The sequence below is a fragment of the Loxodonta africana genome, chromosome 3, assembly GCF_030014295.1.
Source record: "Loxodonta africana isolate mLoxAfr1 chromosome 3, mLoxAfr1.hap2, whole genome shotgun sequence".
In the NCBI taxonomy this organism is placed as follows: Eukaryota; Metazoa; Chordata; class Mammalia; order Proboscidea; family Elephantidae; genus Loxodonta; species Loxodonta africana.
Genome location: NC_087344.1, coordinates 45,132,570 through 45,158,992, shown reverse-complemented (window position 1 = coordinate 45,158,992; position 26,423 = coordinate 45,132,570). Strand labels below are relative to the sequence as shown.

At 41.4% G+C, this 26,423-nt stretch overlaps 1 protein-coding gene across 4 annotated transcripts in view; it reads right to left on the bottom strand.

Moving 5' to 3' along the window:
* Positions 1-1,322: 1,322 nt before the first annotated feature.
* UBE4B (ubiquitination factor E4B) overlaps positions 1,323-26,423 on the bottom strand; it is a 158,407-nt gene continuing 133,306 nt past the window's right edge. For 3 of the 4 annotated variants that reach the window (XM_064281259.1, XM_064281257.1, XM_010593129.3), the window contains 7 exons: positions 22,981-23,107; positions 18,351-18,495; positions 13,141-13,275; positions 10,407-10,598; positions 3,109-3,283; positions 2,364-2,510; positions 1,323-2,053 (listed from right to left, as the gene is read on the bottom strand). In XM_064281259.1, the coding sequence (XP_064137329.1) occupies positions 1,992-2,053; positions 2,364-2,510; positions 3,109-3,283; positions 10,407-10,598; positions 13,141-13,275; positions 18,351-18,495; positions 22,981-23,107 (983 nt within the window). In that variant the 3' untranslated portion in view covers positions 1,323-1,991. The remainder of the gene's footprint in view (positions 2,054-2,363; positions 2,511-3,108; positions 3,284-10,406; positions 10,599-13,140; positions 13,276-18,350; positions 18,496-22,980; positions 23,108-26,423) is intronic. The other variant, XM_064281258.1, reaches the window with a different exon arrangement.

The following is a 26,423-nucleotide window of genomic DNA, read 5'->3' as shown; positions in this document are numbered from 1 at the left end:
TTCCGAGGTGCCTCTGGGTTAGTTCAGACCACCAACCTTTCAGCTAGTAGTTGAGTGCTTAACTATTTGAGCCACTCAGAAACTCCACCTGGCACATAGTAAGTACTATATAAGTGCTCCCTGCTATTGTTATTATTAAATGAGTTGGTAGAAATATTTTTGTAAATATTTTGTAAAATTTTGTAAACTGGAGTGTCTAAGAAAATGTCTATGAACTGGGTTGGATCTAAGTAAAAATCTTGCAGGCCAGGGAGAGGATAGTGTCACAACCTGAGCAGGGCAAGAGGTGAAAGATGACAAAGCTCTCTACCCCTCAAATCAGCATACAGTACAAATGAGAACCAAATGTAGCACAAAGAATGACACTAATAATAAAGTTCTATTTTAAAAACAGCAACTCCTAACTGGCTCCGGAAAAGATAACTGGCCACATGCATCCCCTTTTGCCCGCTCCAAGAAAAGAAGAGACTCAAAGAAGATTCCTTCTGAATGTGTATCACCATTTATTGTATTTTGAGTTAGAAATTGAACAGAGGACATTGTCTGTAGAGGGGGGAAAAAAGGAAAAGAAAAAGAAAGTATGTTTTCGTAGACTTAATTTCTTTAAAACACTTTATGGTTTCAAATCCTTTTTTACCCCAAAGGAAATTCAAGAATTCAAGTATGTTGAGTAGGGAGAAGTAATACAAAAAGGTAGATGTGTATGTATCTGTGTGTGTGTGTGTATGCACATGTGTGTTTAAATAAACAGACATACTTCCACATTTCTTGCACCCTTTTTTGCTTTGGTAAGGCCAAGCCCCAAAGGACACGTCATACAAATGACCCTGCTTCTAACTCACAGTCTCAAGAGTTGAGGAATTTATTTCCCTCATAGGACAACTATAAAGGTTTAGAACTGTCATGTAGCATTAAAAAAACCACCCCTTACCCCCCAAAAACATAAGTCATGTAAGTCCTGATATACTTAAACACCTCCTTTGCTGCGGCTGTTTCTTAGAGTCCTAATTAAAAAAAAACAAAACAAAAACCAAAACCAAACCCATTGCCATCAAGTTGATTCTGACTCATAGCGACCCTACAGAACAGAGTAGAACTGCCCCATAGGGTTTCCAAGGAGCGCCTGGTGAATGTGAACTGCTGACCTTTTGGTTAGCAGCTGTAGCACTTAGCCACCACGCCACCAGGGTTTCCAGAGTCCTAACAGAGGGCTTATCATAAGGACCGAAGCAGCAGGATTCTCTTTATTTTCTTCAGGATAAAAAATTTAAGAGGGACATTTCAAAAGAAAAAAAATAAATAAATAAAAATAAAAACTGAAATTCAGATTCTGAAAATATCTTGCCTTTTTTATTAATCATGTCATCTAACACCAATTAAAAAAACAAATATGTGAATATGATATAAAAATACGACCCCAGGATTAGCACTTTGTTGCAGGCACAGTTATCTCACAGAATGTATGTTTGGAGGGCCAGGGAAAGGAGTTTATTTTTGTTTTTGCTTCTCTTAAAAAAAATCCACAGCAGTGCAAGTAGGGTCAGGAAAGAGGAGGGGCAGGGGGAGATATTTAGCAGCAAAATGTCCAAGGTTCTCTAATCACAATCAAATCAACGGATACTGGGTTTAAAAAAAAAAACTAACAGATAAAGGAGATGCTGCCAAGACCCACTTGTCATTGCTGTAAGACTTCAGTTGCAAAAGCCCCAAATGGTGACATGTGAAGGACGTGCGTTATTACACAAGCAATCATAACATGTGTCCCTCGAGCTTTGGACCGTGTTTGTCACTTAAATATATGTACAGGAATTGGGCTCCTCTTCTCGTCACGTCCTTTCAGGTCTCTACCGTTTGGTCACTCGGGGTGGGCTCGTGGCGCGTTTGGCCACATTTGGCCGCCAACGTTTTTGCAGCATTTCCGCCACCAATGCTGCTTCTGTGTGCCTCACTGGCCTTGGCTGTTCCAAGCAGGGGTGGGCAAGGGGGACGGTTTAATGATCACTGTTCTGTTTCTCTTTCATCCAGGCGTGAATCTGTTCTTTCAGTTCTGGCACTGAGGAAAGAAAAGGAAAGGAGGGTTAAGGCCCCAGGTGGGAGGGTTCTTCCCAAAAGTGAGCAAGGCTCAGAATTTTGTACGAATGGAGAGAAAAGGCTATTCATTCCCACGTTAAGCTGAGACTGCCGAAGGAATAGAACCAGAAAAGGAAAGACCAGAATTTTACAGGGGGAAAAAAAAAAAAGGGCAAAGAGTGTTTCATATGTTTTCTGTATTTGATAAATTTCCCTCTTTCGATTCACCTCTGGTTGTCTTAACCTCTTGGTACTGATATCAGCATTGCAACTCAAGCTGCCCCCTCCCCTACCTGGCTCCAGCATGCTCTCTGTCAGCGTCTGTCGGTTGAAGGGGTCCGTGGGGGAATTCAGCAAGTGCCGCAGGATGATGGAGCGGTCCATGATGGTGCCAGAGGGCAGCCGCACTGGGTCAGTCATCAGGGTGTCCATCAGAGGGTCTGCAGGACAAAGACCCTTCGTAAACCAAACTCTAATCTAATAATAGAGCCTAAAACTGAAAAAGAAAACAGAACAAAGCCTCTCCTATCAGTGAAAATATATCCATAGGTAGAGCAATCAAATGGCCCCTTCTAGGTCCCTGAGTTCAGGATGAAATCTGCATTAGACCAGGGCATATGCATTGCCTCTTGCTGCTGGGAAAGTAGCCTTTTGTTAGCTGGTGCTGGAAGGAAAGAATAGAGAAGACAGACCAGGGACAGACACAGTGGCAGGCCCTCACAAGAGAAGGTGGCAGGCTAGGATCCTTTATCTTAAGACTGCTTAGATGTCTTTGAAAACAGGGATCCCCACTTATAAAGGCAATGCTGCCCTTGGGATCTTCAGCGTGGTTATCCGGTTTGATTTCTGGCTAAGGGCTTTCTTTGTATTTCTTTTAATTTACAATATGAACTAAAATTAGGCAAATGCAATTTCAGATAAAGTGTTTTAGAAAGCAACTACAGCAAGCCATTAAAAAGTTGAAAACACAGAATGCACCCTTTTCATGTTAACTCCAAATCAAAGAATTCTGCATTGAAAAGAGCAGCCTCGACTTGCCTCGGAACTCGTCTGGGGCGTCGCTATAGTCGATTTCTGCCCGCGCGTTCTTGGCTACGATCTCTTCTACTTTCTCGGCCAGAAGCTTAAACTTCTCTATTGCTATTGTGGATTTGATCCCCGCCTTCCGCATCTTCGAAATCACTTCTTCAAACAACTCCTTGCTGTAGGATCTCTGCAAATGAGGAAAGGCAATATGAGGAGTGCGTACACTGCAGGCGGAAAATGCAAGCTGCAGAAAATACCCCTTATATGATCCATTTGTGTGCACCTTCTTCTTCTTAATAAAGTCCTAAAACTATAAATGCATCGAGAAGACTAGAATAATACACGCCAAATTGTAAAGGTCACCTTACCTCTGGAATTGAGGCAAATGAGGGGAGATTTTTTTTACTAATAATTTTTATTGAGCTTTAAGTGAAAGTTTACAAATCAAGTCAGTCTGTCACATATAAGCTTACATACACCTTACTCCATACTCCCACTTACTCTCCCCTTAATGAGTCAGCCCTTCCAGTCTATCCTTTCGTGACAATTTTGCCAGCTTCTAACCCTCTCTACCCTCCTATCTCCCCTCCAGACAGGAGATGCCAACACGGTCTTAAGCGTCCACCTGATACAAGTAGCTCACTCTTCATCAGCATCTCTCTCCTACCCATTGTCCAGTCCCTTCCATGTCTGATGAGTTGTCTTTGGGAGTGGTTCCTGTCCTGGGCCAACAGAAGGTTTGGGGACCATGACCGCCGGGATTCCTCTAGTCTCAGTCAGACCATTAAGTCTAGTCTTTTTATGAGAATTTGGGGTCTGCATCCCACTGATCTCCTGCTGCCTCAGGGGTTCTCTGTTGTGCTCCCTGTCAGGGCAGTCATCGGTTGTGGCCAGGCACCATCTAGTTCTTCTGGTCTCAGGATGATGTAAGACTCAGGTTCATGTGGCCCTTTCTGTCTCCTGGGCTCATAGTTGTCGTGTGACCTTGGTGTTCTTGTTCTTCATTCTCCTTTGATCCAGGTGGGTTGAGACCCACTGATGCATCTAGATGGCTGGAGGGGAGATTTTTGAATTTTTACAGCAAGCTTGCATTTCTATTCAAGATTAGATATTAGGAAGGAAGGGCAGCTCGTCTATTTCCGTGCTTGAGGGCACTGTGCCCTAGCAATGTATCAGGAGGTGGACATTTCAGCTCCTTCTCTGGATGCAAACATTGTGAAAACAGACCAGTATGGTTCATACTTTAAAGGTGTTTTCTCCCATTCACTGTCAATCCTTTAAGATGATTTAGTTCAACATTCTCAAAAGCCAGGGCTCCTCTAACAGACTACCCTGATGAAGGCGTGAACTGGCCTGGGAGCAGACACGATTTAAGTCCACTAGAGGGGTAGGGGTTTAAAGGACAAGTGTTAACCGCAGATCCAGCCAAACCTGGATTTGAATTCTCGCTCTGTCACCTACCAGCTGTGTGCTGTTGTTGAGTACCATCAAGCTGATTTTCAACCACAGCAATCCCACGTAACAGTAGAACTGCCCCACAGGGTTTTCTATGCTGTAATCTTTACAGGAGCGGATCACCAGGTCTTTTCTCCCATGGAGCTACTTGGGTGGGATTGAACTGCTAACCTCTTGGTTAGCAGCTGAGTGCTTAACTACTGTGCCACCAGGGTTCCTTTATACCAGCTGTGTAGTCTTAGGCAAATTTCTAACTCTTCTGAGCAAAAGTTTCCATGGGTGAAAAACACAAAGCAAAAAACCAAATCAGTTGCTGTCAACTCAGCTCTAACTCGTGGCAACACCATGTGTGTCAGAGTGGAACTGAACTCCGTTGGGTTTCCTGTCACTGATTTTTCAGAAGTAGATCACCAGACCTTTCTTCTGAGGTGCCTCTGGATGGACTTGAACCTCCAACCTTTCAGTTAGCAGCCAAGCACATTAATGTTTATACCACCCAAGGATTCCTATACACCCACCTCACAGCTGTCTAATTCATTTAAAACACTGACACTACAAAATATCAAAGTATACAATATTTTGCATTTATGGTAAAAGCATTGGCCACTTGTCCATTCAGTGACAATGATGTAAGTAGAAGAAGGGAATGCTTACACCTGAGGCTCTGTATGATAAGACTACAAGTACTAGTCACATCAGGTAAAACCCAGAAAACTTAGACCAAAAAAAAATTACATTGTGAAACAGACAAGCGTCAGTCTGTCTCTCCTTCTCTGACCTGTGAGTCTGCACATCTGTGAGAATTCACAAGAGTACCCCTGGAAAAGGGCTGGGAGCCAGACAGCTGGCTGCAGCGCTGACGCGTGTAGACTGGTGTTCTGAAGCACACCCCTTCCCCAGACACGCCACTGCAATAAAAACCAGGCCCACCTGGGCTTGTACCATCCACTTGAGCCAGACCGGGGCATCTGTTCTCCAGCCCTCAGCCTTGGCCTGGAAGAGCTTCTGCTCCTGATTCCATTCACTACTCTACTGTGGGTACCAGGGCTTTACACTATTCATGTCCTTGAGTTTTGCTCCCAATAATGTGACCCATGATGTACAACTATGGATTTACATCAACAACTACAGTACGAAGTCATCTCAGTAAGTCACACATCGTTTAACGTCCATGATACATTCTGTGAAGTAGGACGTTATGTGATTTGGACGTCGTGCAAACACCATATTACATACTTAGTGAAGCTGTATGGGATACTGCTGCTATTGCTAGCACTGGTTTTCCTGCATTTGGGAGCCATGATGTACTTCACGGTAATATTTCCAGAAGAAAATTAAACAGAGAGATAATGCTACAACACTCAAGAGACACGTGATACATGAGATTAGATGCTGCTGCCTATGGGTAGAAGCCACACTGTTATATGTAAAATTTTTATTTCTAAGTAGGCAAAGTTGACATTAAAATAACAATAGAAAATACAGTATAGCACATACATAAGCCAGTAACATAGGCATTTATCATGACTATCAAGACCTATGTGTTACAGGTTATAAATGTACTGTATCATTATATGCCTGGGAGCATAATCATTTTGTATACAAGAGACATGTGTTGTGTGTGGGAAGCTGTTGTGTTTGCTATGTCGGTTACATCCCCTACATAACATTTCCCAAACGGGATTTCTGAACCCTATTGCAACCTTACGGGATCACGAACATATATGTGGTTGGACGTTGTCCAAACGGACATTATATGGCACATGACTATACTTGGGTTCTCTCAGAGTGCTGGATTGAAATTCCTCAATCTTTCTTTCTTTTTTTAACTTCATTTCTAAATAAGTGCACATGCTCACTTTCTCTCTCCACACACCCACACCCCTTATTAATCCATGCAACTGACAGCAAAAGAGGAAAGAGTGAAAGGAGGATGCCTGGGCCTAGCAAAAATCTTCTAGAACCCAGTAAAGGTCAGAGAGCCTCTGTTATATTTTCTAAAACTGAAATACTATATTAATTTAACACTTTATTCAGTGTCTAATTATTATGATCCAGGTAAGCCACAGTTCCATTCCCTTGAGGGAGGGCACAGAGGACAAATGGCAGAAAGACTGTCATATGTAGGAAGGGTAAAAAGGCGTAGGGAATTACTGGAGCACAGGGAGAGGCGCTGCTATAGACAATACTGAGACAATTTCGCCAGGCAGTTTTTGATCTTCTCTTTGTAACGAGTAGCCATTTCTTGGCCCATTTCTTATCAACATAAAAAACCACCCATTCTATACATAAAAAGATGATGAATTTTTAACCAGTTGATTTGTGCTTGCTTAGTGTAGTGAGGATTATTAGAAACCAAAGGGTATTTATGATAAGGGGACATGGCATTAAGCCTCAAAGAGCAGTGACATCAATGAACCAACCAAACAGATATTACTGAGCTGCTTCTTCAAGTTCGGTATGGTAGGGGTCAGGCAAGAAGAGTGGTTACAAAATTAAACAGGAAACTATCTGATAAGCGATTAATACCCAGACCACAGAAAGAAAGCTTACAACTCAACAACACAAAGATAAACAACCCAATTAAGAAATGCGCAAATGACTTGAATAGACATTTCTTCAAAGAGGATATACAAATGGCCAACAAGTACGTGAAAAGATGCTCAACAATGCTGGTCATTAGGGAAATGCAAATCAAAAACACAATGAGATATCATCCCCACTAGGATGGTTATAATTTAAAAAATGGAAAATAACAAGGGTTGGCAAGGATGGAGAAATAGGAACCCCTGCACACTGCTACCGGGAATGTAAAATGGTTCAACACTGTGGAAAATAGTTTGATTGTTCCTTAAAAAGTTAAACAAAGAATTACCATATGACCCAGATATTCCCTCCTAGGTATATATCCCCCAAACTGAAAACAGGTATTCAAATAAATAACTGTACACAAATTATTCACAATAGTCAAAAGGTAGAAACAACCCAAATGTCCATCAACAGATGAATGGATAAACAAGATGTAGTATATCTATACAATGGAATATTAATTTAAAAAGGAATGAAGTCCCGATACATGTTACATGAATGAACCTTGAAAACATTATGCTGAGTGAAAGAGGCCAGACACAAAAGGTCATACATTGTATTATTCCATTTATATGAAATATCCAGAATAGGTAAATCCATTGAGACAGAAAGAAGGTTAGTGGTTGCCAGGGCCTGGGGCGGGAGGATGATGAGGAATAACTGTTTAATGGGTTTGAGGTCTCCTTGGGGGAGATGAAAATGTTTTGGTGATAGTTGCACAACATTGTAAATGTACTAAATGCCACTAATTGTACACTTCAAAAGGGTTAATTTTATGTTATGTAGATTTCACCACAATAAAAAATAAAATAAAAAAGAAGCAGGAAATCTATGGGACGCAGAGTCAATATTCTACATCCCTCCTCGGCTTCCTTCTATATTAGAGGAAGAAACTTTGGAAAGACTGCATGGGAGAAGGTGTGTGACTTCCAATGGACTCTTCCTTATTTGTTTTTAAATGGAAAATGGTGTTAGACACAACTCCACAAACTGTCAGAGCTTCAGTCTTCCATGGAAGTCGAGTCTGCCAGTAAAAGCAGAGTCAGAAGTGGCCATCGATGCAGGTCACAGCACTGACCCAAGTGGCTCTTCATGCTACTGCCTCTGTTCACCCTCTGGACACTGGTCTTCAGACCCTTCTTGGTATGAAGGGAGAGAAGCCTCTTTCTTTCCTTGTAAAAGTGCCATTTTCTTCTTTCCTTTGTTTTCCCAGGAAAACAAGATACAACAAACCAAACCAAAACTACTGCTCCCAAAGAGAAGACAAAATTCTACTTCTCATCTGACACTTTCTAGCCTTTCATCCTCTTCCAAAACAATCAAGTAGCCATGCCCCCACCTAGCCAATAAAAACTGAAAATGCCCAACAATCACCACAAACATACTGTAAGAGGAAAAAAAAAAAAAAAAAATCCACCGAAAATGTGTTGCTCTTGCCACTGTGTCACTGGCATGTATGTGTTTGCCTTACGAATCTGTAAGAACAGGGCTATGTAGACACTCATGAACACCTTGTGCCACTGTACAGAAACCGCTGTCAACAACGCAAGCCAGGTGCCTCCACAGGTTGCCACCACAATCCACAGGCATTACCAGGCAGTATGGCCATTCTGTTGGTCACCAAGGAAAGGCAGCTTGATAAAGCACTTCTTTATAACCTACTCGGTTTTCATTGTCTCATTGGGCATGATCTGCTTGTTCACACTGCAACCTTTGTGTTACGCCAACCTCTTGTGATGTGTGCAGCCACAGCAGACTTAGCAGGAGAAGAGGGAGCACGCTAAATGATGACTCTCCAGGACCCTATATAGTAAAAATGGAAGAGTCTCTGGGGGACTCTTCATACCTCTGATCTCTAGTTGGGCTATGGAAGTCCACCTACAGCCCTGCTGCTACCCAAGGTAGGCTACCTATCTTCATTAGTCAGCGTTTCCATTTTCTTTTCCTCACTAGACTACCACTGACCTTCCGTTTCTAAATATGTACCATATTATATGGTTATAGGCAAGAGACACAGTACAATATTTTAACAACTCCCAAATATAACTGCAATCTCCCAATGCTGTCTTTTACCACTATTTCCTATGGAAAAACTGCTTTATGCATATGTACTTATTTTCCGTTAAGGCCACTCGGTCAAGACCACTTCCCTTGTTTATCTCAAAAAGTACCTTCGTATGTGAATTATATCTCAGTAAACTGGTTATTTAAAAAAAAAAAAAGTACTGATAATTCCTCTATTTTAACATTATTCTTTTGGATGAGACATGGGTAAAGAACCTTCTAGAATGCCTATTGATGGTTAACCTGAGATTTAAGTAGTATTTGCATAAATAGTGTGAACAAAAATACAGAGAGAGAAATAAGCATTGCACGTTCTAGGGATTTTAAATGAAGAGCAGACAGGTTGAGAATATGGGTTTAGGACTAGACTGCCTGCATATGAACCCTGCCTCTATCCCATACTAACTCTGGGGCCTTGAGCAAGCTATTTAACCTCTTTGTGCCTCAGTCTCCTCATTTTGAAATAAGGAATTTAATAGAACCTACATTATAGGATTTCGAGAGGACTGAATGAATAAAAATGATGGAAAGTAGTTCAAATTTGGTATACAGTTAATAAGCATTAGCCATTATTATACTGAAGATGATGCAGGACAGAAGAACACGGAGAAAGGGGAAGCCCTTTATGAGATCATTGGAAAATCTGGTTGGGGAGGGCTATCTTAGGCTACATTGGTAGCTATGAAAACAAAGAGCACAAAACCAGGTCAAGAAACAGATCTGACCACAGGGCACACCACCACATGAGGTTTTAGGCCTGGAAGACCACAAAAATAATGGCAGCACTAAAGTAGGGAACTTTGGTAGAAGGTTTGGATTTGCTAAGAAAGTCAGGCTCTTCTGTGAATGTAATGGATTTGTGGAGTAGGCCCTTAGCAAGATCAGGTAGGAAATGAACTGGAGACAGATCTGGGCCAAATCCAACTCTGTAATTCCAAAGGGAAACAACCGAGATATATCCTTTACACTAGACAAGCTCCCTTGCCATCACGACCATTATTTTCATTTACATCCTAAAAACTTCTCAAACCACAATTTGAAAGTTATCACTTCCTTCATTTCACATGGAGAAGGGGAAGATGATATGTGATTACATAGAGTCTCCCAGTAAATCTGCAGAGAAGCAAACTAAGGTCTCCCAGTTCAGCAGCGAGAATCCCACATGTCCCCCGAGATGGCCTTTCTGTCCCTTAGACACTGACCTGGTCATCAGCAATGGCTTTAGCAAAGCGAGCACAGTCCAGCTGCAAGTATATATCTGTCAGTTGGTCCAATAGCTTCTTTGGTTCAAAGCCATATTTCTCAGGATTTTCAACTTTTAGGTCACGGCACTTGGGGCCACAGAGTTGCTGAAGATTGAAGTTTAGCATTGCAGCCAATCGGGGTCCAAGTTCCTAGGAAACCATAGATAATAGGACAATTCATGCTGTTGAGACAAGTGAGAAGGACGAAAAAAGCTCCCATTTCAGGGAAGGAAGAATTGACTGGATGAATCTTCAGAGTCCCTTTTATGTGCTGCGTATTATTAAGGTGGAGAAGGACAACGTTCTATTCAAAATTTTCTTTTCTGCCCATTTCTAATCTGATAATTTTAATACTTAATGGAAGGTTGCAGGCTGATAGCACATTTATAAATAGCAACACTGGGTAATCTTCTCTTTAAATACATCTTTTAATTACAAAAACATGAGACAGGTAAAAGAAAAAAAATTATTCATAACTCCACCATCATAATACAAGTCATGAAAGGGTTTGTGTATGGTCTTCCAGCCATCATGTAATGCATTATTTTTCATAAATTTCAAAAGTTCCTTACAGTTTAGACAGCGTACGTCATTCTTATTTATCAGATATAATGCAGACAGAAATGTAAATGAGTAGAAGATAAAATTTCTGTCACCAGTGAGATAAACTTAAGTGAAACAACTAGAAAGCAATGATACAACAATATGTAATAATAGCATAAGAATACACAATACACACTGCAGTTGGGTACATACTGCTTTAAGCAAAAGTGAAACAGGAAAATTTGGCTTAGGTATAATTAATTGTTAAGAAGCTGTGAAATAAAGGAGCGATCAGATCAGGACAGAGTCTGTCATTAAAGGGTTCTTGAAGACAGGGAGTTCTGAGGTAGTTAATAAAGGAAACAAAAAATGGTGCAGCAAAGGGAAGGAAGAAGGAAACAGAAAAATCAAAGCAGGTACAGGTCCAAGGTCAAGGGCAGAGGACCAGAGGCAGAGTGTGTTGATGGATTATTGTTGTTGCTGTTTTTAGGTGCCATTGAGTCGACTCCAACTCATAGTGACTCCACGTGACAGAGCAGAACTGCCCCATAGGGTTTTCCTGGCTGTAACCTTTGTGGAAGCAGATTGCCAAGTCTTTCTTCTGTGGAGCTGTTGGGTGGGATCGAACAGCCAACCTTTTGGTTATCAGCCGAGCGCCTAACCATTACGCCATGAGGGCTCCTTATTGATGGCTCAGGGCTCAATAAAACTTAATTTTAATTGACATGAAAATATTAGGCTTAGCTTTCAATAATTACTTTGAAAAATGAAGAACCTAGAACTAAAAATAGGCTCTTGATGATTTAATCTCAAATAATTCATTATAGTTTCCTACCTTATAACAATCAAATGCCATTGCCATTAGAGTCACTGAACTTACAATAAAACATGGTTCAGGGCAGAGGCTGGCAAACTACTACCCATGGGCCAAATAAGGCCCAACATCTGTTTTGTAAATAAAGTTTTATTGGAACACAGTCACACTCATTTGTTTACGTATTGTCTATGGTTGTTTCTGTGCTACAACAGCAGACTTGAATAGTTGTGACAGAGACCACGTGGCCCACAAAGCCTGAACTATTTATTATCTGGCCTCTACAGAGAAAGTTTAAAGAAATGTCATTTTGTAAACCATTAAGGGAAGCAAGTGTCTGAACTATCTTGTTTAAATTAGTTGTGGTGTTCTTATGTTTTCAACAATGAGCTCTATTTTGTTTCACACCTCACTGCTCTGGTACTCCAAGCTGTTTATGAAGAGACAGAAGATGGAGAATGGGAAGAAAGCAGGAGCCACAGGCCAGGGTGCGGCAATAATCCCTCTCCTGGTGACAATAAAAGGAATCGTGTGACAAAGGTTAACAAAGGAGATATGATGTAGTAAAATTATATTCCATTGTAAACTCTGTCTCCGTAAAGCCAAATAACTACTGAACCTCAGGTATCTTTCTTCTTTTCCTCACTACCCTTGTGCAGGCCTCACCATAAAGCTTCTAACTGCCTGGTGGGACTGGTCAAAGCAAGGCATAGATCTCAGTTATGTTGCTCAGTTTCAATTTTAGAAATAGGACCCAGGTCTTCTTAATCATGTCAAGCCCAGCCATTTTGACTACCTTTGATCTACCATAAACCCTAATTATGGCTCTCATTAACCTTTGGTTTCCTGAGTGTAACAAAGCTACATCTAAGAGAATCAGAAAAGACCTTACACGTGAAAGTAGAAATAATTACACAGTAAATAAGAATACTTATATATTAAACAGAAATAATTGATTATCATACACTCTAATTTCGAATGGATGCTACCGTATACTCTTCCTATAAATAAAACACATAAATCAATAATGAAAAAATACATCACAGCTTCAACATGAATAAACCAATGTGCTGTCTAAAGAGAAAGTGAATTAAGTCATTTTGGAATGAGTGCGGATTGGGTAGTAGGATTAGACATACTCACTTCAGTCCAGAAACAGAGTATTGTGTGTATTAATTGGCACAACTGGGCACAAAATCAGTAACAGAATTTTACTTATCAGTGAGTGTGAAGCTCGACTTCCCATGATTTCAACAACTATGTTAAATTGTAAGTGATAAAAGTGTGAAGGTGGGATCCAATAGACAAAACAAACATCCTGAAGTTTCTACTCACTGGTCTGAGGAACGGCTTCTGGACCTGCTTGGTGAGGATATGGAACATATCCACCGTTTCTGTTGCCAGGGCAAGATAAGAGCGTGAAACACGTTCGTCCTGAGCGAGCTGAGACTGACGGGCCTGCTGCTGATCCTAGGAAACACAGAACAAATGCCAAACAAATCTCAGTACTACTCGTCAGCTCACCAAGACGCCAAGTGCAAAGGAAAAACACGGTCAGCTCATAACTGGACAAGTGCGTAATGAAGCCAACACGCTTAGGGAACGGTACCACAACCCACACCAGTGAATTTTCTAGCTAACTGAAGCTGCCCCCTTTCTGCACCATAACTCTTTATCTTAATCATGTTGGATATAAATTTTCCTAAAAAGGCATCATACATTTTATTGCCACAACAGAAAGAGTTTTGATGCTAAAAACCTTGGAGTCAGGCTGTTCTGAGTTCCGGTGTCAGAAGGGCTTTGAATAGTGTGGACTTGGCACATTATTTAATTTCCATGAGCCTCAGTTTCCTCAGTGATAAAAGATGCCACCATAATCTCCATGCAGGATTAAAGAGGTACTCTGGTGCTTAATAAATGTTAGTTCACATGGTACTCTGGTGCTTAATAAATGTTAGTTCACTTCCCTTAATAACAACTTTTACTTAGTCATCATTATTTTAAAAATATTTGATGCATTTACTGTACTAAAGCACATAGATTTTGTCCCTACACCAAGTGCCTACAGATCGCTGAGATTTTTGAATTTTGTCTTCCCACTGTTTGGCTGTCACCTCTTACAAGTGTCAGCATGCTTGCCTCCAGCACCGTCCTCCTCCTTCCATTCTGCCATAGGCTGGGAAACGAGATAATAAGGTGTGTTTGACTCATGGGTAAAATAAGGTGGAGCCCTGAAGGCTCTGAGATGGATAAAATACAGAAACATCAGTAAAGACTTAAATTCTTACATCTACTCAGAGGCCTTTTTACTTTTTGTTGGGGTGGGGGTGAGGAGGGAAACAGTTGGAATAGCTGAAGTTGCCAACTGAGTGTCCTCAGGGTAAGTGCTATGCTTCTGTTGGTGCTTGGCGGAGACTCTGCAATGACACTGGGTGGCCTGAGCCTCGGTACTCCTTGGTAGGAATGAGCCTACTGAAAGAAAGACTGAACCAGTAAAGGCACAAGAAGAGCAAGGCATGAACTATCTAAATGTCTGAGTGTCTCATTCATTCATTTAATGAATATTATCTAGTACTTTCTAAATGCCAGGGTTTCCTTTAGACACTGGTGATTGAGTGCAGAACGTGACCGATAAGGCTTCTTGTCCTCATGGAGCAGGTTCCAATTAGGGAGACAAGCAACAAACAGGTGCGCAATAAGTCTAATGGCAATGAATAAAAATAAAGCAGTGTAAGGGGGAGAAAGAGTGATGTTGAGCTCGGGGGATACTATTTTGGAAAGGGTAGTCAGGGAAGGCCATTCTGAGGAGGTGCTATAGATTGAATTGTGCCCCCCAAAAAGATATGTTGACATCCTAACCCCCAGTACCTGTGAATGTGACCTTGTTAGGAAACAGGATCTTTGAAGATGTTTCAATTAACATGAGGTCATACTGGGGTAGGGTGGGTCCTAACCCAATAACCAAAAGGTTGGCAGTTTGAACCCACCGCTGGGAGAGAAAGATGTAGCAATCTGCTTGCATAAAGATTACAGCCTTGGAAACCCTGGTGGGACAGTTCTACTCTGTCCTATATGGTTGCTATGAGTCAGAATTCGACTTGACAGCAATACGTTTGGTTTCTTGGGTCTTTATAAAAAAGACACAGACACAGACAGAGGGAAGAAGGCCATGTTAAGACAGATGGAGGCAGGGATTGGACTGATCCCAAGGAACGCCAAGGATCAACAGCCATCACCAGAAGCTAGGAAAAAGGCATGGAATAGATTTTCCCTCACAGCCTCATGGCTGATACCCAGATTTCTGACTCCAGAATTATGAAACAATAAACCTGTCTTATAAGCCACTCAATTTGTGGTACTTTGCTACGGCAGCCCTAAGAAGCTAAAACAGGAGGTGATATTTAAGTGGCCATCTGAAGGAAATGAGTCAGCAAAAAACTACGGGAAGTGTTTCAGGTAGAGGGAATAGCAAGCGCAAAGGCCATCTGCTCTGTGAAGAGCAAGGAAGTACAAGTGATTAGGGTAGAGTGAGTGAAAGGGGGAGAGAGATAGGTCACAGCAGAGAAGTATTGTGGGGCAGATACCACAGCACCCTGTAGGCCACAATTTGGAAGGGTTCTGAGCAGATCGGTGATAATGAGTGGATACAAATTTTAACAGCATCTCTCTGGCTGCACAGTGGATTTGGGGAGGAAAGAGGGGGAACCTGGGAGAACAAATAGGGGCTATTGCAATAATCCAGGTGAGAGATTAGGGGAGGCTGGAGGTGGTAAGAAGTGGTCAGATAGTGGATATATTTTAAGACAGAGCCTAGAGGCATTTGCTGAAAGAGAGTGAGAGAGAGAGAGACAGTGAGAGAAATGGATAGATAATGACAATTCTAAAGTGGCGGGTCTGAGGTATTGGTAGAATGGAGCTGCCAGTTATTGAGATTGGGCTGACTTAGATTTCGAGGACATCAAGAGTTCAGTTTTGGACAAGTTGAGCTTGGGATACCTATTACACCAGGTAGAAAAGCAAGTCAACAGCTGGTTATATGAGTCTGGAGTCAGAGGTCTGAGCTGGGGGGATAAATTTGAGTCTTGAGACTACAGATATTTAAAGTCTTAGAACAGATGAGATCACCTAGCAATGATTGTCAACTGGGGGATCAGGCCTTGCAAGGCGGTGGTTTTGGTTACCTGATGACTGCCAGCAGGAGGGACATCACTGGCATTAAAGGGGCGGGAGCCAGAAATGCTAAATGTCCTGCAATGTACTGGGCAGTCTCTCATAATAAAGAGAGACCCACCCAAAATTCTAACTGGCGCCTTCACTGAGAAATACTGACATAGCAAATGAGTGAGGAAGGGTGAAGCCTTTGTGCTGAGCACTGAAGTCCTCCATTTAGAGGCTGGGGAAGTAAGGGAGAGCAGCCAGGGAGGTGGGAGGTAAGAAGTGACTTCAATGTCAAACCAAAATTATTTCTGAAATAGCAATTGTTGGGGACTATTTTTGCCTTTTTTTTTCTTCCATTAACACAGAAAATTCAACAGTATATGTTCAGTTGCCTCATAAAGAAATGCTATTAACACTATGAATAGGACAGTGTGTTCCAGATCTGTATCCTAACACCTACTGTAGAGGCTGGTCTACGACAAGCATCACAAAGTGGCTGCTGCAGAGGTATAGGCAAAGGCATGAATGTTCAGCTACACTGATTGGGGAAGGCCAACCCCGAGGGAGCATTTGGATAAGATCTTACTCAAACGATGGGGAGGATTTTGAAACATAAAGATGGAAAGTAGAGCATTTTGAACAGAAGGAGTGTCTCAAGGCAAATGACACACTAACTACTCATACGAGCACCTTCTCTGTGTCAGTCCTGAGTACATACATTCCATCTATCATTTTTCCTTGTGGCTTTCTGGCAAGGCAAGCATTATCTGTGACTTATGGTTGAGGAAACAGAGATGAAATAAATTTTAGTGCATGGCAATGCTCATTCTCAAACCCAGGTGCCCTGGACTCCAAAGCTGGGCTCTTTCAACTATGGCTCATCTACTTGCCTCGTTCTGAGAGGGGCTGGGGACTGGTCCAGACCGGTGCCAAATGACAGCATCAGAGGTTAAGATTGGAAGGGTCTCTCAGAAAGACACTAGGGATATTCTCTGAGAGCATCAGGCAAGGGGCTGACTCCATCCTATAGGAGCTGGGGAGCTGTGGCAGGTTTTCGAGGCCCAATAGCAAAATGGTTCATGTGTGTTTAGAAATGCTCATGAGGGTAGTGGGTAAAACAGATTCCAGAGAGTGCCAGTCCAGTGCCAAGGAAACAGGAGAACACCATGGCATCACGGCCAGGATACAATCAGAGGGGCTCAAGGAGCATGGTGGCATAGACATAGAAGAAATCCAGTATTCATGGATCCGGGAGGAAGCCCCGGTAAGGCCCTTTAAGTTTTTAGTTTAAGTATGTTGGTTATGACATGATGCAAAATTCCCATCAAAGCTGCAGGAATCCTTGAACAGAAAACATTCCTTGAATTTGCTTCAAGATCTTACCTTTAAGATACTTCTTGACTCCAAATTATTATAACCTTGACACAATATTTTCACCCTGGGACTGCTACTGCAAGTAAAGAAAAAGTAGCCCTCTCCATGTCTCCATGAAGACTACTTTTGGAAAGCAGTTCTGATTCTGAGCCTGACAACACTAGGGAGAGAACTAACCAACATACGGCAGCATTAGTAGCTGTCAAGGGCCTGGTAACTGATCCAGGACCCATCTAAATGGCATGTCAGGGAAGGGTAGTGGCCTGGGAACATCATACATTTCTCATGGAACCTGGCAAAACAGGACTCTTTTCTATTGTTGTGGTGGTGTTATTAGGTGCCTTTGAGTCAATTCCAACTCATAGCGACCCCATGTAACAGAGTAGAACTGCCCCACAGGGTTTCCTAGGCTGTAATCTTCTCGGGAGTAGATGGCCAGGTCTTTCTCTCGAGGAGCAGTTGGGTGAGTTTGAACTGCCGACCTTTTTGTTAGCAGCTGAGTACTTAGCCATTGCACCATCAGGGACCCTTTCTTTTCTATTAGGAACTAAATATAGAATTTTTTGTTTCAGTTAAAAGAAAACCCAGAATCTTGAGTGATTCATATATTTGTCTAGAGGAGACCATATGAATAATTCAGTTCTTGTCTAGCAGACAGATTTTGATCTTAGTTACTTTCACAAATCTTAATCAATATATTCAGACAATAAAAGCTCTTCTCTAAAACAAAAAAACCCCCCAAAACAAAAAGCTTTAAAATTAAAAAGCCAAAGAAAGTTTTTAGGACATATTCTGAAAGGCTTTTCAACTCATTTCTTAGCTTTAGATCAGTTGTGTGAATTTTCTCCTACTCCAAACCTAGGCTATAACTTCATGGCAGCCCACAGGTGGGAAATGTCAGATCTAAAGTTATCAGAGCCACACATGCAGTGCCTGAACTAGAGCTCTGCCCGTGTCCAAAGGCAGAATCCCTGAAAGGCTGCCAAAGCCTCTGGGACTGTGTGTGTCCTCACCCGGGGCAACTGGTCCCACTGCTCTTTGTTCTTCATCTCTTCTTGCACTTCATGGATCCGCTTTAGAGACTCCAGGCTTTCATCAAGCAAAAACGTTGTGTCATTTATCAACATGTTTATATAGCGAACAAACTGCTTCCCAGAACTGAAAAGGCAATTACATTGTACATGGTCATACATCTCCCTGAAGCAAAACATGGCAGCAGATCCCAGAAAATGAGCCTCCACCCAGAGTGCCATCTATCTTGCCCTAAAGCTTTGTCCACCTCAGCGTAACTCTGGTACCAGAGAGTTCAAGGACTACTGAGTCTGTTAGATTTTGCTTTTTTTTTTTAAATAACTCATTTTATTTTTGTTGTTATTGAGAATATACACAGCAGAACATATACCAAGTCAACAATTTTTGTTATTGGTTGGTTGTCATGAAGTGGATTCCAACTCATGGTGACCCATGCATTACAGAGTAGAACTGCTCCATAGAGTTTTTTGAGCTGTAATTTTTGTTGTTGTTGTTGAGACTATACACAGCAAAACATATACCAATTCAACAATTTCTACATGTACAATTCAATAACACTGATTACATTCTTCGAGCCGTGCAACCACTCTCACCTTCCTCTTGAGTTGTTCCTCCCTCATTAACATAAACTCACTGCTTCCTAAGCCTCCTATCTAATCTTTCGAGAGTGTTGTTGTCAGTTTGACCCCATATACATAGATCTTGAAAGAGCACAATGCTCAAGGCATACATTCCTTATTAGTTAAGCTAAACCACTGGTTTTAAGAAGATTGCAGGGGATACACGTGTGTGTATACATGTATGTATATATACACACATACATATATGGAAACCCTGGTGGCGTAGTGGTTAAGTGCTATGGCTGCTAACCAAAGGGTCAGCAGTTCGAATCCGCCAGGTACTCCTTGGAAACTCTATGGGGCAGTTCTACTCTATTACCCTGTCCTATAGGGTCACTATGAGTCAGAATCGACTCGACGGCACCGGGTTATATATATATATTTTTATTGTGCTTTAAGTGAAAATTTACAAATCAAGCCAGTCTCTCATACAAAAATTTATGTACACCTCGCTGTATACTCCTAGTTACTCTCCCCCAATGAGACAGCACACTCCCTTTCTCCACCGTATTTCCGTGTCCATTCAGCCAGCTTCTGTCCCCTTCTGCCTTCTCATCTCCCCTCCAGACAGGAGCTGCCCACATAGTCTCATGTGTCTACTTGAGCCAAGAAGCTCACTCTTCACCAGTATCATTTTCCAATCCCTGTCTGAAGAGTTAGCTTTGGGAATGGTACCTGTCTTGGGGTAACGGACGGTCTGGGGACCATGACCTCTGGGGTCCTTCTAGTCTCAGCCAGACCATTAAGTCTGGTCTTTTTACAAGAATTTGAGGTCTGCATCCCACTGTTCTCCTGCTCCCTCAGGGGTTCTCTGTTATGTTCTCGGTCAGGGCAGTCATCGGTTGTAGCTGGGTACCATCTAGTTCTTCTGGTCTCAGGCTGATGTAGTCTCAGGTTTATGTGGCCTTTTCTGTCTCTTGGGCTCATAATTACCTTGTGTCTTTGGTGTTCTTCATTTTCCTTTGCCCCAGGTGGATTGAGACCAATTGATGCATCTTAGATGGCTGCTTGCTAGCACTTAAGACCACAGACACCACTCTCCAAAGTGGGATGCAGAATGTTTTCTTAATAGATTTTATTATGCCAATTGACCTAGATGTCTTCAGGGGATATTTTTGGTTTAAGGTTTAAAGATTATCTCAAGGTGATAGTTTCAGGGATTCACCCAGCTTCCATGGCTCCAGAAAATCTGGGTTCCATAAGAATTTGAAATTCTGTCCTGCATTTTCCCTCTTTTGATCAGGATTCTTCTATAGAATCTTTGATTAAAATGTTCACTAACAGTAGCCTGGCCCTATCCAGTTGTAGTCTCATGGCAAAAGAAACAGTTCGTGGAGAAAATCCACCATGCATTCCATATCCTCATACTATTCCTGATGCTCCTTCTTCCTTTGTTGCTCCAGGCAGACAGAGACCAATTGTGGTGCCTTGGATGGCTGCTTGCAAGTTTTTAAGACCCCAGGCACATGCAATGAACAAGGAGGTAGAACAGAAGCACTAAAGACATTATTAGGCCTGTTAACTGAGATGTCCCATGAAACCATGACCCTAAACCACCAAACCAAGGAACCAAACCCCATGAGGTATTTGGTGTACATACACAGCCTCAGCAGGTTTTTTTTTTGGTAAATACATCTATCACACAATGGTTTTGCCATTCTTTTTAATGAATAGTGATTAATTCATTCCTGTAGTATGCTGGAGCCACCTTTCAGGGGCTGATAATAGCCAGTTGTTAAATATTCTGGAAATTTGTGAGCTGATTCCTTGGTAGTTTGTATCTGGCCACAGTGGAACTGTTTACACCACAGAAAACCAGCAAATGCTAATCCCCCCACCCCAATCGCAGGTTTGCCAGTACACCTCTGGCTCACTCCCTGAATGTTTTTAAGTAGACAAAACACTGTTCCAGACTAGAAATATGGTTAAACTCACCAAGATACAAAAAAAGCACAAATAATCACCCACACAAGAGACAAGAGACTACTGATATAGTTAATTCATATTATAAAGAAAAGCACATTGAAGAAAAAGTAAAACGTAATTATTGATGAAGTAGGATATTAGTTTATGGAACTGAAGCTTCCATGTAAGGAACTGTCTGTCTGATCATGTTACAATGGAGGGCCTTGCTGGTGAGCCAAGATAGCTTGGCCTGCCTCCCTTAAGAGACTCTAACTGGCAGACTAGTGGAGAGAAGAGGACTACACTTTAGGATCGATGTCTGTATAATTAAGGGGTGGCAAGCCCACCCTGGGGAATAGTAGTGCCCACAAACAAGGGCAGGAGGCCTTGGTTTCAGGAACATTAAAAGTGCAGAACAAAACCACATGATCTTATCAATAGATGCAGAAAAGGCATTTGACAAAGTTCAACACCCATTCATGATAAAAACTCTAACCAAAATAGGAATTGAAGGAAAATTCCTCAACATAATAAAGGGCATATATGCAAAGCCAACGGCCAATATCACTCTAAATGGAGAGAACCTGAAAACATTTCCCTTGAGAACGGGAACCAGACAAGGATGCCCTTTATCACCGCTCTTATTCAACATCGTACTTGAAGTCCTAGCCAGGGCAATTAGGCTAGACAAAGAAATAAAGGGTATCCAGATTGGTAAGGAGGAAGTAAAGCTATCACTATTTGCAGATGACATGATCGTATACATGGAAAACCCTAAGAAATCCTCCAGAAAACTACTGAAACTAATAGAAGAGTTTGGAAGAGTCTCAGGATATAAAATAAACATACAAAAATCACTTGGATTCCTCTACATCAACAAAAAGAACACCGAAGAGGAAATAACCAAATCAATACCATTCACAGTAGCCCCCAAGAAGATAAAATACTTAGGAATAAATCTTACCAAGGATGTAAAAGATCTATACAAAGAAAACTATAAAACTCTGCTACAAGAAATTCAAAAGGACACACTTAAGTGGAAAAACATACCCTGCTCATGGATAGGAAGACTTAACATAAAAAAAAAAAAAAAGTGCAGAACAAGCCTTCCCAATTACACTATGCAGGTCAAGCTGTGGGCCTGCCTGGTCTCCTAAGCGTGTCCCAGGATTTTGCTGGAACATAATACTGACCATAGAGTAGTTCACGGACACAAGGAATTAAAGAATTTATTCTATAGAAAGCTATCTAGTAATGGTTATTCCATTAATAACACTCATTTTTAGAGGGATAAAGGAAATCCTGGTGGCATAGTGGTTAAGTGCTACGGCTGCTAACCAAAAGGTCGGCAGTTTGAATTCACCAGGCGCTCCTTGGAAACTCTATGGGACAGTTCTACTGTGTCCTATAGGGTTGCTATGAGTTGGAATCGATTCGACGGCGGTGGGTTTGGTTTTTTGGTTTAGAGGGATAAAATGTCTTCTGAAGAATAACTCAAGAGTTCAACATTTTCATCTACCTCTTTTTTTTTTTAAGCACTTACAGACTATGCAGATGGAATTATTAACATCCAGGTGTCAGCGGTCACTGAAATTTCAGGTAGGTGTATAAAAATTGCTTGATCAAGCTTTAGGGCCTTACTATTAAGAATGGCATTTCAAATGACGACCCTAACTTAACTGCTTCTAAATCTAAAGTCCCCCTAACATTTCTAACTCTAAGGTTTGAGGCAATATTCAAGAACACTATAAGCTCTCATTTCAGTCGTTCTGGCAACTTCATATTCACTGTAATCATAGAAACATTAAAAAACACTTAACGCATCATCTCAGAATATTTATAGATTCTTTCTTTATGTATACCATCCCCGAAGAATCTTGGCAGATCTAAAGTTCAGCAATATCTTGCAAGCATAGACATTTAGATAACCCTGCCCACATTTAGGGGTGCCATCTGGATAACTTTAAAGAAGGCTGAGACCAAATAAACACAATCAACAAGAACCTAGCTGTGAAAGCTTTTAAGCCACAATCCTACCTGTGATTTGCAAGAGAGCAAGCTGGGACATTAGGGGACCAATACTTACTTGAATTCCTCCATAAAGGTTCCATGGTGAGCTATGTTTTGCCAAAGGCTTTTGAAAATGGTGCTAATGTGATAGCGAATTGTGAACTTGTCATAGAACTCGCTGGTGGCTCCGGTATGCTCAACATCTAAAGAAGAAAAACAAAGAGACTGGAGGATACGTATATTCTTGTCTTTCTAAAAGCAGTCATTGCTGTTACAATGTTATCCAGTGAATATAAAGCTGTAAAATCAGAGGCCTGATAAAATTTCAAGTGTATCTGGTATGTATGGCAGGAGAGAAATTAGGCGTTGGTTTTAAGGATAAAAATTTCACAGTGCAGGTATGGCAAAGACATAATACCAAAAGGAACTGGGCTGGGAAGTCACTTTGCATCATTGGGTAGCATCAACTTAGCAATGACTGGGAGCTGAATTAGCATACCTTCCCCCAATTTCAAGTTATGGGTTTATAGATGCTACAAATGAGCATCCCTGCGTGGAAAAAAATTGAGTTTAATTTTATTAAGCGCTATGTGCCTTTATTATTTTAAAAACTTCTGTACTGTGGACATTTCCAAACGTGTACAGAAGTAAAGAAAAGTATACTGAATTCCCATGTACTCATCAATGAGCTTTAGTGATTATCAACATTCCTGCACCTATTAAAATGGAACAAAGAGTAAACTTGTTTATCCGAATGATGAACAGTTTAAGCACAAGAGAATCCTGAATTCATAATAAATCTCAAGAGGAAAAACCATCAGGTAAAGTCAAAGGCTTAAGAAAAAGAAGTAAAATAGAATACTATTTTTCATCTGTCAAATTCGCAGCGTTACAAAAATTGCAATCCTGAGTGTAGGTGAGGATATGAGGTAATAGGCACACTAATAAATGCTGGTGGGAATGAACAGTGATACGATTACTTTAAAGGTAATTTTGCAAAAGGTACCACAAGCCATAAATACGCCCAATCCCTCTGACCTACCAATTCTATTCAAGAAAACACCTGTAGGCATATTCAAAGACTGATCTCTAAGGGTATTCACTAAAGTACCATTTATATTAGAAAAAATATAAATAATCTAAATATCCAACAGAAAACACAAAAAAATATTTGTGATATATTAAGTGAAAACTACAAGTTACAAAACATTATACAGTTTGGGGGGCATAATCATTACACACATGCACACATACACGTATATAAAGCTGGAAGTATATACAGCAAACTGTTAACAAAGATTCTCTGAGTTAACGGTTTATCACAGATTTTAATTTTCTCCTGGGTTTTTTCTAGATTTTCCAATTTTTTTTCAGTGAACCCATGTTATGACTAAAATAGAAAAAAAAGTTATTTACAAGTAAAAGAAAGGAATAAGGTAAATAACACCTACCACAGAAAGATCCGAAAACACTAATGTACATTAAGTCAATCTTCCTTTAAGATGAACTAAGTGTCATTTTATTAACTGTATAAAAGTGTCAACTAAATAAAGTGTGGAGAGCCGATTTAAGCAGAGCCCAACACAATACCCTTTATATCATCTAAAACTGACCATACTGTGTCCTGAATACAGCTAATGTTAAATAACTATTTTTAATACAATACCTAAACCAAACTTGTTGCTGTCGATTGGATTCCAACTCATAGTGACGCTACAGGACAGAGCAGAACTGCCCCATAGTGTTTCCAAGGCTGTAATTTCTCTCCTGTGGAGTGGCTGGTGGGTTTGAACTGCTGACCTTTTGGCTAGCAGCCGAGTGTTTAACCACTGTGCCACCAGGGCTCTTTCACAACACTGTTTTTCCTACTTCTAATGTTCCCTCAAAACTGCACCAGTCCAAGTTCTAATTTCCAAGTACTGGTTCTAAAAGGAAACCCTGGTGGTGTAGTGGTTAAGTGCTACGGCCGCTAACCAAGGGGTCAGCAGTTTGAATCCACCAGGTGCTCCTTGCAAACTCTGGGGCAGTTCTACTCTGTCCTATAGGGTTGCTACAAGTCGGAATCGACTCGATGGCACTGGGTTTGGTTTTTTTTGGGTTTTTTTCTAAAAGGCCTTAAATGAACTGGATTCCTGCCAACCTCCCCTGACCCCCTCCACTTCCCCCTTGCTCACTGTGCTCCAACCCCTCGGGTCTCTTTGGATCTCTTTGCTATTCCTTGAATTCATTAAGCTTGTCTGTACTTCAAGGCCTTTCTACTTACTGTTCCTTTGCTTGCCACACTGTGGCCTGATAGCATCTTATGGTTCAAACTTTTGCTCATTTCTGATGTTACACAAAGGCCATCTCTTCTCTTCAGAGACCTTCCCTGACTGCCCTGCTTAGAAGAGATCCATGCCCGAGAGCAGTGGGATGCAGGCCTCAAATTCTTGTAAAAAGACCAGACTTATGGTCTGACTGAGACTAGAAAGACTCCAGAGGTCGTGGTTCCCAGGCCTTCTGTTAGCCCAAGACAGGAAACATTCCCAATGCCAACTCTTCAGACAAGGATCGGACTGAACTATAGGATAGAAAACAATACTCGTGAGGAGTGAGCTTCTTGGCTCAAGTAGACACATGAGACTATGTGGGAAGCTCCTGTGTGGAGGGGAGATGAGAAGGCAGAGGGGGTCAGAAGCTGGCTGAATGGACACGGAAATACAGGGGAGAGAGGGAGTATGCTGTCTCATTGGGAGAGAGCAACTAGGAGTATACAGCAAGGTGTACATAAATTTTTGTACGAGAGACTGACTTGATTCGTAAACTTTCACTTAAAGCGCAATAAAAATTAAAAAAAAAAAAAAGAGATCCATGCCCTCCTCCCGAACCCACAGTCTAGAAGTATCTTAAGTATTTGTTCAGCATCTGTCTACCAACTAGAATGTCTGATTCAGCAAGGCAGGGATTTTGACATCTTCATCACTGTGCCTTGCATTGAAAACAGCGTTAACACACAATAGGTGCTTCACAAATATTTGTTGAATTAGTGATTGAAGCCACTTCTGCGAATGCTGGCCTTCCTGATTTAGATCAGTTTTAGTAAAGAGAGCAGTCTTGACAAAACAAGTCTAGGTTATCACCGTTCTTCCAAGCTGTAAGTAGCCCCAAGCACTACTGGGAGCTGTTCATTAAGGAACTGGCTGCTGTGATATAAATAATTTTTATATTGAAACTATTTTTGAAACTAAAATTTGAGCTTCAGCATTCTCTATGCTAGAATACTATCGCTATGGTGTGTAAGAGAGAGGTTGCTCCATGTACCTCTGTCTTACCCGTAGTGACTCTAATTCACGCGCCTATGGCTCTAAGAGTCAGACATGTTCAGAACTCAGGGCCTAGACCAGTGGGTCTTAGACATGCGGCTCATGGACACTTGGGGGAGCACCTGTGAAATCCCACAGCAGGGGGCCCTTTTTAGTTCTGGCCAATTCCTAGCCCCCCTTAGTTCTTCCAAGGGCCTTGGGACTATCTGGTCAGTTC